Source organism: Miniopterus schreibersii (assembly GCF_964146895.1).
Source record: "Miniopterus schreibersii genome assembly, chromosome: 8".
Lineage (NCBI taxonomy): Eukaryota > Metazoa > Chordata > Mammalia > Chiroptera > Miniopteridae > Miniopterus > Miniopterus schreibersii.
Window position 1 is genome coordinate 40,031,906 of NC_138109.1, and position 16,475 is coordinate 40,048,380.

A 16,475-nucleotide genomic window follows, 5' to 3' on the forward strand; every position below is an offset into this window, starting at 1 on the left:
CCAATAGTTCAAATGCTGAGGAGGAAATGCTATATAAGAGGAGCAGGAGCAATAAAGCACACACATAAGGAAAATATTTGCAGCCAAAATATGACCGCACCTGAGGTTTGTTACCATAAATACCAAAGTATTAGGACACTTAACTCAGAGGAAGGAGAGGCTTACAAACCATCAGAGCGCTCAAGGTCCATGTAATCCTCTGGGAAATTAGGCTGAGAAGACTTAAAAACATAGAGACACACAGGGAGGTCTGCTGACATGTTTATGACTAGTTGAATCCTAAGCACCTATGTATGAATTGCTTATTCACAAACAAGTACTAGAACATTTGCTGCCCAGGCCTGACACATGCTTTTCCTCAGCAAAGTGACCAGGTTAGTAAATATTTTTATTCAGGAATGGTTACACTAGGAGAAAAACCCTGCTTTAAAATTAGATGGGATGTTACGTACATTTTTTAAAAGGTATATTTTTATGCTGAAATAAAGATAATTCAGGCAATATTCCATTTGGAGGAAAGTGTCAATTTCCGTGGTCCTGTGTTCTTGGTTGTAAATTCAAAGATGTACACAAATCAACAGAAGCAGCTACATAAAGCCATAGACCGATGCTCAAGCTGTGCCCAGACTTGGAAGCGCTTGGAACTTGCTTCAGAAAGATGTCGAGGTCAGGCTCCATCCCCCAGCAGGGGCTCCTTGGCCACTGCAGTCCTTGGGCCCAGGGACAATGGCTCTACTTATCCTTTGGGCCTTTGCCAATACAATTCCCTGAAAGGTTTCTTTTGAGCCTATGTGCATTAAAATCACTGGAAATGAGCCATAACCCCCCAATGGCATAATCTAGGTAGTCTGCTGAGTCAACCTGATAAGACTAAAACTGATATTCAGGCAAAATGACCATTTAGGACTTAACTGTACTTCCAGAGTTCACTCTGGAAATAAGAGTGTATTTGTTGTGTTGGTCAGTGTGGCTGAAGTAGTAACTCCAAAATCTCAGCCTTGCAAGAGCAAACATTTAGATTTCTTGCTCATGTCAGTCAGCAGAAGGCAAGCTGTTCTCATGATGGCACAGAGAAAGGGCAAGGGCAATATCGAAACACAATCACTTGTAAAACTTCTGCTCAGACAAGCTATATATCTCCTCCTCCCACGTCTCTTCCTCAACGCATTTTGAAGCCAAATCTAACCATAGGACATGATGTATCTCAACCTGCTGAGTGGCACTGTAAGTCACCATCACAGCCATGGGCAGGGATGTAGAATCCTAGTTGTTTTCCTCAGCCTGGAAACAGCCCTGAGTGAATAGACTTGGTAGAGCAAACCCAAGGTGTCCATCCTTCCCTCCTGTTGCATTCATGGCACACATGAACTGGTGCTCTTCCCAGCTGAGCTCAATTTTAGCCTTAAATTTTCCAACATATTGCCCTGAATAACCTCCTAATCAGTCAAAAGTAGTAGATTAAATTTAATAGAGATTAAATTTATCAAGCCATCCCTACACTGGAGCAATACTTGTCAAACCAGGTTATCATCACAATAGGAGAGATTTCTAATGATTCTATCTTCTCAGGACCACCCCAGGATGGACCTTAAAAGAGAAGCTACCTTAAAATCTCCTCTAGATTCCTTAGCACACAACACTATGTCTAGGCTTCCCTCCTTCATGGGACCAGGTTGAAGAGAATGGGAGCATGGAGCATGTACTTTTCAACTTCTCCAGCGCAGGAGCCGATGACCTTGAGCAAGTAAGTCAAGCTCTGTGTCTTTACCCATAAAATAATGTAAATATAGCATAGAGGTTAAGAGTAAAGGTTCTGATGTCAGGTTGCCTGGGATTAAATCTCCCCTTCACCCCTTGGTAACCGTGTGAATTTAGACAAGTTCCTGAACTGTGATTTTATCATCTGAAAAAGTATCTACCTTAGAATTCATGTGAACTGCAGAGAAGAGGGCCTGAAAAAACTTCTCAAAAAGTGGCCTACAATTTTATAATTTTTCTATAATACCTGTCTTTCAGAGTTAAAGAGGATATATACAAGCATATGAGAAGTATCTGGCACATAGCAAAGGCCCAGAAAGTGGTAACATTGCTATTATTCAATGTGTTTTAAACAATTTTTATAAAGGGACATATTTTCTATTGTGGTAAAAAATTTAGAGCACAGTATATTCTATTACTCACCTGTATCTCATAGTGCAGAACACCCAGTACTGAGGCCAATGAGGTAGGGGCTAGCTTAGCCCCTCAGTAATTCCCATCACCTCCCTTCAAACCACGCCTAATAAACACACATACGCTGAGTAAAAACAGCTTCAAGACATATCCCTAAGCCAGCAATTTTCAACCTTTTTCGTCTCATGGCACATGTAAACTACTTACTAAAATTCTGCACCACACCAAAATATATATTACATTTTTTGCCGCTCTGACAAAAAAAATAGGAATAACTTTGATTCATTCACACTGGATGGCTATTGTGTTGCCTGTTGTCATTTTTTTATCTGACAATCTAAGGGAAAAGAGGTCAGTGCCCCCAACCAAATAGTCAGGTATTGCATGTTTTAAAATTCTTGAGGCACACTGGTTGAAAATCACCATTCTAAGCCATCCCTAAACCATGTCATCATTCCTTATACCTGCTGCAAACCAGCTGCCACCTCAAAGCTTCTTCCCTGTTGAAATTCTGGAGTTATCCTTAGGGCAACTGAGTATGAAAAGGTTAACAGATATATGTGAAGGAAGCATGGAATGATGATTACACCTTTTAAGCAGTTGCCCCTCCCACAGCCTCCCACTCTCAACCATCACAGTGGTACTCAAATATTAGTAAATGCAGTTTCTCTCAATGATTGGTGTGCCCGTGTGAGGAATGAAGTGCAAGGAGACCTGGTTTCCCTAAAACATGTAAAGTACCCAGGCAGGCATTGCATCTTTCATCATAAACCTCCCTAAGATCTTCTAAAGGAATTCCAACCATTACTTTTTAGAATTTTGATTATGGGGTTTGGGCACTAGCTTGCAATAGAAAACAAATTAGCATCAAGGTCCCAAAAACAGCTTTTACCAAGTTGTCTACACAATTCCCATCCTGAAAAAGTCCTTGATCTCCAAACTAGGGTGACTAAAGTCCTTTGTCCCAAGAAAGTCCCCAGTCCCAAGCAAACTTGGACTCTTGGTCCCCCATAGCTAAAGCCAAGGTGAAATAAAAGCCAGCATGTATTGATTCTGAGTTCCTCTCTGATAGGTTCACTGGTCCCTGCATCTCAGGTGCCTTGCAGGGAGAGATGGAATTATTTTGTAATTAACACAATTCTGAAATTGGGGGGAGCCTACACTTCAATTTTATCACGGGGAACCAAGCATTTCTTGGAGCCCAGGCTTTTATAAGAGAAAATAAAAATTTTAAATGAGAAATTTCAGGAATTCAAGTCACTGAACTAGGCTACCCACCTCTTCCTTCCCGTTTGATCTTTGAAGATTAGCATCCAGTATTTTTCATGACATTTATATTGAGGAAGGAATATACGATTATTAAAAGCAGAGAAACTCAATATGGGAACGCACATCAAAAGGTCTTCAAGACAAAGGAGGGATCATATGATTTGAAACCGGAGTTACTAGAAGCATGTGTGCTGCACTTCATTTTCTAGTTAACAGCGTAACATACGTCAAAATATGATTTAAAACACATCTCACCGCTGAGCTGACATTTGGCGGTCCTCAGCCTCCTTTTGCTCTTGAGGATGGGGGTTCAAATCCAAACGAGGTTAACACTTTGTACTGGTACATATTCCTGGTGGATGCGGAAAACAGTCTTATAGTTTAAGTAAAATGAAAACATCTGTCCAAGTCCTGAGGGAAAGAATTGTGTTTAAAAAAAGAGGGGGAGGGGGATGCTTGGTTGCTAAAGCTGGAGATGGCCTCAGTAACTTTACCAGTCTTAAGCAATTACACTTGCACTTGCCTTGCTCACCTAAGATGACGAACATTTGCACATGAGCCTTAGTTCAGTCTTCATTGTTCAGGATGCCATACCTAGCTTATTCCCTAACCCTATCTAAAGCCACTAACTGGTTTCAAGCACTTTTCACACGAAAGCAGTGAATGAGTGATCTTTGGCCACATAATTTGTCTTGGTCCGTAGCTGTGCACTCTAGGCAAAAAGTTGTATTAGTTAGCTATCGCTGTGTAACAGAATACCACAGACTTACTGTTTCAAAATAATATGGGTACAGCATGACTGAATTTTCTGCTCAGGGCCTCAGTAGGTATTGGCCAGGTTATATTCTGATCTGGAGTTCAGGTCCTCTTCCAAACTCTTGTGGTCATGGTAGAATTCAGTCACTTGTTTTTATAAGACTGAGGCCCTGATTCTCTTGCTGGCTGCCAGCCAGCAGCCACCCTCACCTCCAAGAGACTGGCCACGTTCCTTTGTCTTCAAAGGTAGCAACAGAGAATCTCTTTCATGTGGAATCCTTTTCACACTTTGAATTACTGACTTCAGGAAGAGCCCAGTTTCATTTAAGGCTTACCTGATTAGGTCAGGCTCACCCAAAATTATCTTTCTCTCTTAAAGTTAACTATACCATATAACTTAATCAGAGTGAAATCCATGATATTCACAGTCCTGATGATTATGCAGGGGCTGGAGATCTTGGAGATCCTCTTAGAATTCTGCCTACCATAAAAAATACAATGCAACATTTCTCTTTTCAATCCTCTAGGTCTATTTTTAGAGGGAAAGACTGTGAGGAAAAACCCCCAAAAGCATATAGTAGAACTTAATTAAATCTATTCTCCACTTGAAGTTACAAAAGTAATAAAAGTTAATATCAAAATATTTGGTAGTTGGCATTTTTTGAGTTACATACAGAGTACTACAACTATATTAATAAGTTACAGAAGTTAGATAGACTTCTTAATAAATTTATAACCTAAAAGACAAAACAGAATACACATTTAGTTAACAGATATGTATTGGGCCTTTATTATGTGCCAGGCACTATTTTATACAGCAGTGGTCCACCTTCTTGAGTTTTTATTTTAGTTGACAGGGGACTCAGAAAATTAACAGGTAAAAATGCAGCCGAAAATAAATACACCAAAAATAATAAAAACAACAGATGCACAAAGAGAACTATTGAGAGTAGCCATGCTTTATTACAGAAGGCTAGATAGCTCACTTGGGACAACGTGAGACCTTTTCGAGGCAGGGTTTCCTAGTGGCTAGGGCAAGGTGTTCTGGAGTTTGCATCCTGGCTCTACTGCATTCCAGCTGTGTGACTTAAGGCAAATCATCTGGCATCTCTGTGCCTCAGTTCCCCTTACTGTAAAAATTAGTGTCATAAGAGTACCTACCTCATAGAGTTGTTTTTGAGGATAAAATCCATTTCTGTAAAACATTTAAAATAGTGTGCCCAGCACATGGTAAGTGCATGTGTTGACTATCACTTACTCTGGGCAATGACTGAGTGCTTAGCAGGCATAATTTTTTTTAAGTCTTCATAATAGGTATTATTGGCTGCATATTAATAGATGAGAAAATGTAAGCACAGGGAGGCCAAGTAACTTCTTCCAGGTTACGCAGGCTACTAAAACATAGGTATGCTGGGATTCAACCCGAACTGTGGCAAGAGGTGGAATCTGAGAAATTATTAATCGTTCTCTGTTCCTGGAGCGCTCTTCCAGAGCAACTGTGGGATTCGAAGACATAATATATGCGAACGTATTTTGAATGGTAACTTGCCATATGTGACGATATTGTTATTGATTAGCATGCACCTGTGCCTACCGGTCCCTTATTCCCTGAGAGTTTCTGATATTCAAAGAAAAAAGAAAGGATCATTTTGGAGAGGGACTTGAGTGAGGAGGGCTGCTGCATGCTTGACCCCGGGACTTCACCCCGACCCTCTACATTAGTGAGGGGGAGTCCACTTTGGGGGGACTGAGAAGCTTGGCGTGGGGGCGGGTGGGGGGTGGACTATTGGCTGCGGAGGTTTCCGGAGGCCTGCCCCCTGTCGCTGATTGGATGAGAGGCAGTCAAGCTCCCACCTCCTTTCCCTGACTTTCCCTAGGGGTCTGTTGCTTGGCAACCGGTTCGCGTCTTCCCGCTAAACGTACGCCCAGTTACGTCCGCGAGGAGGCGCGAACAATTGGCTGCCGCCGCCGGGAGCTTACGCCTCTTACGCCCCCTCCACGCAGCGACGTCGCGGGGCTGCCCCAGGTGCTTGTCCTCCTCGGCCTGGAGACCGACGCGCCGCGGCCGAGACCGTGCCTCAGTTTCCCCTCTGCGCGTCTTAGTTTGGAGGAGTCGGAGGAGGAGAGAAAGCCGCTGTTATATGCACAGCTCAGAAGCCATTGGCCTCGGGAGCACGCGGGGGTCCGCGACCCCAGGGGGCAGCTCTCTGCCGTCAGTGGCCCGGGCGTGGGAGCGCGACGCGAGGGCCCCCGCACCTGCCGCCCGGCAGCCCCCGGGAGCGAGGGGGCCGATGCCAGACCCCCTGCCGCCTGGCCATGTCCCACAGAGCTTACTTCCTGCTGCAGAGGGACTTCCAGGAGCTGAAAGAGAACAACTACGTGGTGAGTACGGGGGCCCCGAGGGTGGGTTTCGCGGGGGCAAAACTTTTAAAAAGCACTTTAATCTGTATTTAAAGGGAAATTAAGTTAAACCTAATTTACCATTACAGGGGTGGTTGTTTAACAAATCTGCTTTGCTATAACAGTCCATTTCACAGTAATAGTTACTTCATAATAATAATAAACAGTGTGGAGCGCACTGTGCTGAGTAGTACGGGGGTGGAAGCCCTGAATGTCGGGGTGCGCCGGGTTGCGGGTGACTGACAGGCGCAAGGGGCTCTCATTAATGACAGCACCGTAAGTAGTGTTTTGTTTTACCTACCAGAAGCCTAAGCCTCAGAAAGGTTCAGGAAATATTTGGCCTCAGGAGTCTGTCATAGGGTCTTCTGACTCCAAAACCCTTTGCTCATTTTTTGTTTGTTTTTTGTTTGTTTATTGATTTTAGAGAAAGGAAAGGAGAGAGAAACATCGATTTTTGTGTCACTTATTTATGCATTCATTGGTTGATCCTTTTCTTAATCTTTATTTATTGGTTTGAGAGAGATGGATTTGTTGCTTCACTGATTGGTGCATTCATTGGTTGATTTCTTTTTTTTCCTCTCTGTAATTCTTTACTAAAAATACTGCTGTACACATAGAGACTGAAAACAGGATTAAAGATGAATATCTGCAGTCAAATTAAGGATATAAACTTCCCATCCCTTCCTGTTATAATAGAAAAAAAGCACAGAAAGGACAACCCTTGAAATCATGTAGTGTTGGTCATTTCTATTTTTTTATTTCATTTTTGTATGTGCCTTGACGGGGACGGAAACCGAAACCTTGGCGTATTGGAACGGCGCTCTAACCAACTGAACTGCCTTGCTCAAAGTCTTGTGTCCTACTACTTACTGTCTCGTGCACTTTTTGCCAACTGCTGTCACAACACAGGGATGCCTTTCCCTTATAATTTTAACACAGAGGAAGGCTTTGCTCCAAATGCTACCAATGAAATTATTTCCATATTGTTTCTGCTCTACCTGAATTTTGTGGTTCACTGTTGAAGGACAGTTTCATAAAGGAGAAATGATATGTAATTATAGAGAATAAGTAATAGAGGTATCTTATAATGTTTATCCAGACTAGCACCAAACATATTGAATAACCATGTGGTTGCTCAGAAATATTTATTGAGTGTATTTAGGTGTATTTTCCAGCATAATTGATAAGGTTTTCTGTGAAATACAGGGTGAGGCAAAAGTAGGGTTAGAGTTGTGAGTATGCAAAACACAAAATTTATCCTTGTATTATTATTTCTTAATTATACATTATTTTCCATACAAACAACTGTAAACCTACTTTTACCCCACTCTGTGCATTCTTGTCCCTCTATTGGGACAATACCTCAACTGTAGGGAAATTTATTTTTTACATAAGCATAATTTTGGGGTTGTGTTTTCTGAAAATGTTGTGACTTCATGCCTTCCATGTAGCATCCATATATACCTTTAAAAAGCTCTGAAGAGATGCATGCTTTCCAATGATTTCCTTCTCTTCTAATTTGAATCTTAAATTGGCTATTGTCATACATAAGCCACACATTCCAATCTTGACCTTCTAGTCTCACTTGTGATTTCCATGCTTATGATTTACTTTAAATTTACTACTGTGTGGAATCTATCTTAACAGCTGTGTAATAACACAAAATATAACACCTCCCCAAGTCAACAAATAAATAAATTCATCAGGAAACATAAAAGTAGTTTTTGTAATTTATTGTAACCTGATATCTGATTTTCAAAGCTACAATAAGTATGGAATCTTTTTTACTGCTTTGAATCTCTTTTCAATTAAAGGGTATTTCTGCCTTTCCTGTAAGTGAAGATATGATGGAATGGGAAGCTGATATTGAAGGTCTAGAGAATACAATTTGGCATGGTATGTATTTGCAAAACCAATCTACTTTTTAAAGAGACTTTATACCATTATTAGTCCATCTTCATTATGTGCAAAAGAAGGTTGCATTATATAAATTTTCCAGAATTCGGAAAGTATTCACATGCTATTTTTCATTGTATGGTTTAATTTTTGCCATTTGTAAACATAGATAGAAATTTCAGGTTTAACTTTTTTTTTATGTCAGATCTTAATGTTATTACATTTTAAAGAAGCAGACCCAATAAAACGGGCTCTGGAACAGTGAGTTTAGTCAATACGAGATACACAGTGAATGGGACAGGTGTTTGGGGGACAGTAATGGATGGTCAACAGGCTGATAAAATAATGGTGGGGTTAGATTGTGAGGAGTCTCTTATACTATCTAGAGGGGTCTATGCACCCTATGATCCAGTTTACTTAAGAATAAAACTCTAGAGACCTTGGGAGGGAGGCTAACCTGTAGCAGGAAATGTTAGTTTAATCAGGTTACAGTTAACCAGTACAGCACAACACTTTAGTAAAAATGTTTATCTTTATATTATAGGAATATTCTTCCAAGTGACAATTAATTTTACAGTGGAATATAATCTTGTCCCTCCAGTTGTGATATTTAGAACCATTCCTTTTCATCCAAATGGTAAGGACCGAATGAGATTTTTATTATTAGGGTCTCTGTCCCTATTACCCTTGTTCTGTATTAGTATTTAATAATGTTTTTAAAAATATAATCACAACTTTGTTATGATTATAAAAGTAAGTATGCTTATAGGGGAAAACAGAAAAAGAAAAAAGTATCACTTTGAATCCTAATTCAGAGAGATATTACTCTCAACATTTAAGTAAATTTATTTCCTTTTTTCTATGTGTGTCTTTTTTCTACAAAGTTGGGGTATTAGATATAAAGTTTTGCATCTGGTATTTTTTTTACTTAATATTACATAAGCTTCTGGTTACATTATTAAACATTCTTTAAAAGATCATTTTTAATGACTGAATGATAAACATTCCTGTATTGTTCAGTATTTTAGTTGGACTAATTTTCTATGTTATAAAATATGATACACTAGCAAATTAATGTTTTAGCTAAAAATAAGTTAGATTTCTACTTTAAGCCTTACATAAAGTGTATTTCTAATTGACAAAAAAAAAAATCTAAAAATTTTAAATGCTAAAAAGAAGGGAATGCAATAGAACTTTTTATGGGCTTGGTGAAAAAGCCCTTTCTAAATATGATAAAACCTAGAAAGCATGGGAAATGCATGACACATTACATATGTAAGCTTTTTAAAACTTCTCTACAGCTGACCACATTATAAACAGAGGCAAAATACATTAATATGCAAACCAAGGGAAGATATTTGCAACACATAAAACAATATCTGTAACATATAAAGAGTACATGAGAATCAATAAGAAAACAACATACAGCAATAGAAAAATAGACAAAGACTATAAACAACTACTTGATAGAGGAAAGGTAACAAAAATAAATGTAAAAATATGTTCAACCTCACTAGTAAGAAGAAAAATACATATTAAAACTGCCTATAAAATACATTAAAAATGCGACTCATTATTTATGTTTACAGAATATTAAAATAATTTTGGTAGAGGTGAAAAAATATGGGTACTCCGACATGATGTCCTTAGTGTGTCCTTTTGGGGAAGCAGTTTGACAGTTTCTAATAAGATATAAAATGCAAATAGCTGTAAATCCCTGTAAATACCATGTTTATAAGTTATTACATAGAAATATTAGCACAAGTGTGCAAGAGTACGTTTAAAAGGTGTTTGTTCCCAGTAACAACAGAAGAAGGGAAGTAATTCCAATATCCATTAATAGAGAACATTTTTAAATTGAAATATCCTATAGCTTTACATACATTGCTCTTAAACAGAACAGGAAGGATCTACTGTGGAAGTGGGAGGTGAGGACAAGGGGATCAGAATACATCTTCCCATTGTATTTAATCCAGTAATTCCACTCCTGTGTGTTTATTTTAAGCAAATAGTAGCAAATGTACACAACTAATTTTGTATCATAAATTTAATTTTATTCTTTAAAAATATGTCTTAATTATAAAAGTAATAATGTAGTTGGAAAAAAAAATTACATTAAAGTATATAAAGTAAAATTAGGAACAAGACAAGGGTGCCTACTCTCACCACTTTTATTCAACATAGTATTGGAAGTTCTAGCCAGAGCAATTAGGTAAGAAAAAGAAATAAAAGGCATGCATATTGGGAAGGAAGAAGTAAAACTGTCCTTTGCAGATGGCATGATATTGTATATAAAAAACATTAATAAAGACTTCCCTCAAAAACTGTTAGAACTAATAAATTTGGTAGTTTCAGTAAGCAAAATCAATACACAAAAATCTGTTGAGTTTACATACATTAATAAAGAGGAAGGGGAAATATGGGAAAACTTGGGGTTGCTCTTCTTTCTCTCCCTCCCACCTCCCAGGAAGACTTATCTAATTGGGGAGATGTAAGAAAGAATTGGGCATGTGTGGATCAGCACTTCCTCAAAACTTTCTTTCCAATAAGCTGGATCTTAGAATGCATGCAGCCTCTGTTTCTTCAGGCAGGAAACCTAGGCAGGCCTCCAGTTGAGGGGTTAAGTTCAAATCAAGGGGATTTTTGTGGAACTTGATTAAAGCATTGATCAGCATTCTCCATTTCAGTCTTATGTATCATAAAGTTGATATTTTTTACTTGCATCTTTCAACACTATAGTCTATTTTATTATATACAAACCTTGGAGGAGAGGAGTATTATTAGCCCACACACACCAAGAACTGGGTGTGTACAGTTCTAAGTCTTTAATTTTTTTTTTTTTTTTTAATCCTCAACTGAGGATATTTTTTCCATTGCTTTTCAGAGAGAGTGGAAAGGAAGGGGAGGAGGGAAGGAAGGAGGGGGAGAGAGAAACATAGATGGGAGAGAGAGAGACATGGATTGGTTGCCTCCTGTACACGACCCGACCAGGCATCAAACCTGAAACCTAGTTAGGTACCCTGACTGGGAAAAAAAATCCACAACCTTTTGGTGTATGGGACGATGCTTCAGCCAGCAGACCCACCCGACTAGGGCCATACTAGAATTTGTTTCTAAATTCTCTTATTAGTACATTTTTCTATCTAACCTCTTGTCCCACTGCGCTACTACAATTATTGTGGTTTTACAATACAATATGATATAGTATTGTAAAATCTATATCATTTCCCTTTTCAAAATTTTCTTCTCAGTGTTTACCTTTTATTGCAAGATTTTTTCTATTTGAGTATAAATGTTTTTCTTGTTCATTTATAAAAATTATTTAGACATTAATAAAAGTACCATTAATAATGATAGCTATCATTTTTTGAGCATTCATTATATACCAGGTACTCTGTTGAGTACTTTATTTTATTCATTCTTTACAGTGGAGGTGGGTACTTTAGTCATATCCCTATTTTACATATTAGGAAAGTGAAATTAGTAAGGTTAATTGCTCAACATCACATAGGGCCAACGTTCAAATCTGTGCGTCTGACCCAAAAGTCCATGCTTTTGACAGCTATACTCTATTAACTGTCATATTCATTGCAAATAATTTTTCTGTTTTGTCATTTGCTTTCTAATTTTGCCTATTTTGGTGTTCCTAAGCTTTAAATAATAATCTTATTATATATATATAACTAATAATGTATTATTTTAATACAGTAGACCAACATACTGGCCGACCCTGTATAGATTTTTTGGACAACCCTCACAAATGGAACAGAAGCTACACATTGAGCAGCATCTTGCTTACCCTCCAGGTAAGAAGAGACTAATATAAATACCCTCTTTAACTTTTTATTATCTCCTTTATTCAGAATACAAGAAATAAAACATACAATGCATATTTAAGTGTTTGAAAGACTCAAGTAAGCTTATTTAAATCAATAACATTTCTACAGCCTGGCCGGGTGTGGCTCAGTGGTTGAGCATTGACCTGTGATTCAGAAGATTGCGGTTTGATACCCAGTCAGGGCACATGTCCGGGTTTCGGGTTTTGGGTTCAATCCCCAGCAGGGGGCGTGCAGGAGGTAGCCGATCAATGACTCTCTCATCGTTGATGTTTTTATCTCTGTCTCTCCCTCTCCCTTCCTCTCTTTGAAATCAATAAAGATATATTTAAAAAATAAAAATAAAATAATAATAATAACATTTCTACATCAAGTCTATAAAAATGGGAACTTGAATTATAAAGACTATTATTTTATTTTAATTTTTTTTAAATTAATTTTATTTTTGTTTAAAATATTACAGATGTCCCTTTTTCTCCCCAATGACCCGTTCCACCCCGTATGACTATTATTTTAAATTGACAACCAAGGAATACATATTTTATAAAAGAAGAACTGCTTGGATGGCTTTAATTCTAGAAATGTGGTCTTACATGTTCTTTTGGTTCCTAATTTCATCTCATAATATTGAACAGGTCTTTTAGATCTTGCCTCATACATGAACCTTGCCTCCTTCAGCAAAGTGAATTGAGTGACTACAACTTAAAATGTTCAGCTTTATCCTTTGTTTCTGACCATGCTATTTGCTCTTTTACACACTTTTTTTTTATAGTCATTTTTTATTTCTCAACTACAGTTGACATACAATATTATATTAGTTTCAGGTGTACATCCCAGTGATTAGACATTACATAACTTACCAAGGGATCATACCGATAAATCTCATACCCATCTGACACCATACGTAGTTATTAGAATATTATTGACTGTATTCCCTATGCTGTACTTTACAGACCCACGACTGTCCAGTAACAACAAATTTGTATTTCTTAATCCCTTCATCTTTTTCACCCATCCCCCCAGCCTCCTTCCTATCTGGCAACTGTCAAAATGTTCTCTGTATCTGTGAGTCTGTTTTGCTTGTTTGTCCAGTGAACAATTAAAGCAGAGGTTTTCTTCCCCCCTCAGGTAGATGCCTGTTTCTAGAACGCCCCCTTTACTTCTTGGATCCATGTTCCATAGAAACATGCCTCGGTGTGGTGTGATTCTTGACCCTCAGTGAGCCTCCTTTCTCATCCATGCCAAAGTAAATGATGTCAGTGTCACCACTTATATCCAGCTCACCATTAATATCCAGAGATAAGCTGTTACATTTTTATTACCTGGAATACTTGGAGAATAAAGCATTATGGCTGAATTGAATTTTTCAGTAGCAGAATTATAATACAAATTTTATTTTTCCCATTTCTTATTTTTTAATTAAATAAAATAATAATTTTCTGTCTAGTCATCTTTGTATACTGAGTAAAATTTAATTTTTTTAACGATTCAGTGTTTTATTCATTCATTCTTTCATTCATTCATTCTACAAACATATATTGAACATCTACCTGTGCCAGACCATGTTCTAGGAGAGACATTTGAGCAAAAACTTTAAGGAAGTGAGTGAGCATGATATGCAGATAACGGGTTGATCTTTTGGATTTCTTTAAACTGGGTCATAGTCCTACCTACATCTTCCACCTAAACTAGGATCTGCCTTAAGAAAACTGAACTGTTCCAAAGTGTAATGAGCGAGGGCAAACCAGAATGAAATGGCGACAATTCTGAATTGCTGAGTAATTTAATAAAAGGTAAATTTGGGGCTCTGAGATTAGATTGCTTGGCTTCACATTCTGGTTTTGCCACTCAACACCTTTGTACCATTGGACAAGTTTCTTCACTTCTGAATACCTCAATTTCTTCATCAGTAAAATGGATCTGTCAGTAGCTACCCCATAGATTTGTGAGGATTAAATGAATTAATACATGTAAAATACTTGGAACCAGGGGTGGTTTAAGAAAATAACTCAATAAAAGCTAGTTAGTAGTATGATTGCTCATGCTTTTAAGCAGTAATGCAAAGTGGCGACAAAGTGTTGTCATGGAAACACATCAGGGGAAGCCAGTAGATGACAAAGTTGTTTGTCTTTTTATTTTTCAAACAGATTTATAAAGCAAATATGCCTACATGACAAGTTTTTAAGACAGTGGAAAGGAAAAGCCAGTTACTAATAATCCTAAAGAAAACCCTAATCCTGTTGTTATTAGCATTTCCTTCTGGTCTTTTCTTCTATTTTTCTGTCTAAAATCTTTCAGTTTCACATTCACTACAGGATTAAACCCAGTCCTGTTGCCTGACAAATGATTTACTTCTCCTCACACCTGGGCTTCAACATACCGTGCAGTCCCACTCCTATTATATCTTCATGCCTTTCTTCACTCACAGTGCTTGGTTCGATTCAGATTTTAAAACATTTATATAGTTCTAGACTCTAAAGTTGCAAACTCAAGCAAGTCTTGGACCTTAAAAAGTGCTCAGGCCAGTTCTCTATCTGACTAGCAACCCATTTTCTCCTTCCCTCTTCCTCAGTCTGTGTGGCAAGCAACTGCTCACATTATAAAGTTAGATCAAATAAGTGTCCCTCTGAAGTGTCTTTCTTGATTTCCTTTCCTAGGTGGAATTGATGGAATTTGGATTTTGAGGGGACTTCCTTTGTCCCTTCCCCAGTGAAGTACCCTAAGCAAATTTCTATCAGAGCTCTGTGATACTGTAAATGTACATACTGTTTCCTTACCTGTCTTCCTTTATTGGACTACAAGCTCCTCAACATCAGGGAACAGGTCTGATTCATCTTTGACTCTCCCTCCACCCCCAGGAAAATGTTGACATTTAGTAGGTACTAAGTAACTTGAATGAAGGAATGAACATGAATTTTTACATTGTTGCATTTAGGGCATCTATGTATAGATTATATATAGCCTATTTCTTTTTCACTTAACATTTTATCTCAAGTAATTTCCATATTGCTGCAGTTAATATTTTGATGGCTGCTTAATACTTCTTTCAAGGTCAGTGTGGCCCAATAGAACTTTCTGCACGGATGGAAATATCCATTATCCGCACTGTCCAATATAGTAGCCACTAGTCAAGTGTGGTTACTGAGCACTTGAAAAGTGGCTAGTGTCAGTGAGGAACTGAGTTTTTCATTTTATTTTAAGTAATTGAAATTGAAATTACCACATGTGGCTTGAGAGTACTATAATGGACAGTACAAGTATAGACCATAATTTCTGATTACTTCCATTTGAATAATAGATGAGACACATTTATAATTATCACATTGTTATTATTCAAGGGAGTCATACTTGAAATGGTGTTTAAAATATTTTAACATACAAATATATTAATCATCTCCTAAAATTTTTATAATCTAATTTTTTCAGACACTTAAATATATAATACAAAGGAAATATCAACACCTATCCACAGAATGAATTAATTTCTGGCTCTAACTAATTGAATATTATAAAATATGCTTCCTGGTGCAGTTGTTTACTGATGCTTCAAATTTTTGTACTTACCCTCTGCAGAGTTTCCTGTTATTTATACTATCACATGGCTAAATTAAAAGTTGGACTTCTATTTTTTTTTTAGCAGTTTAGCAGGGCTTCTGATTTATACATTTTAATATATTTCTTATATTCCAGTTCTTAAAAATCATTAAATAGACTTAGTAGCATGTGTACACATTATGTGAAAAGGTCTTAGGCACGGTGTCAATGTGAAAACTATTGAATAAACTTTACCAGATGTTCCTCTCTGCATAAAATTATCTTTCCTGCCAAAGACCTAAAACTTGCTCTAGAAGATAAGTTTCATCTGCTTCCCACCCACTTTGAAAGGTAGAGTGCAGTCCACGTTGCATCCTTATTTAAGCAATTATAATATTCTTGGAAATGTAGCTCAAATGTGTTTTCCAAATACGAAAACTCAAAGAGCAGAAAGTTCTTGTTGCTTTTGAAATATCAGATGTCAAATTACTGCTTTCGTTAGTGAAAGATTGCCATCACTTCCATGAGTCTTAAGTCACAATGATACACTTTGACCTGCATCTACACTTAGGCATTCTGTTAGTTATATATTTTGGCTACATTTTATTATAT

The 16,475-nt window shown here is 37.7% G+C and overlaps 1 protein-coding gene across 2 annotated transcripts in view; it reads left to right on the forward strand.

The window, feature by feature from the left end:
* Positions 1-6,130: 6,130 nt before the first annotated feature.
* Positions 6,131-16,475, forward strand: part of UBE2U (ubiquitin conjugating enzyme E2 U) — a 51,850-nt gene continuing 41,505 nt past the window's right edge. Inside the window, exons 1-4 of one of the 2 annotated variants that reach the window (XM_081144837.1) lie at positions 6,131-6,579; positions 8,412-8,493; positions 9,038-9,130; positions 12,202-12,299. In XM_081144837.1, the coding sequence (XP_081000963.1) occupies positions 6,514-6,579; positions 8,412-8,493; positions 9,038-9,130; positions 12,202-12,299 (339 nt within the window). In that variant the 5' untranslated portion in view covers positions 6,131-6,513. The remainder of the gene's footprint in view (positions 6,580-8,411; positions 8,494-9,037; positions 9,131-12,201; positions 12,300-16,475) is intronic. The other variant, XM_081144836.1, reaches the window with a different exon arrangement.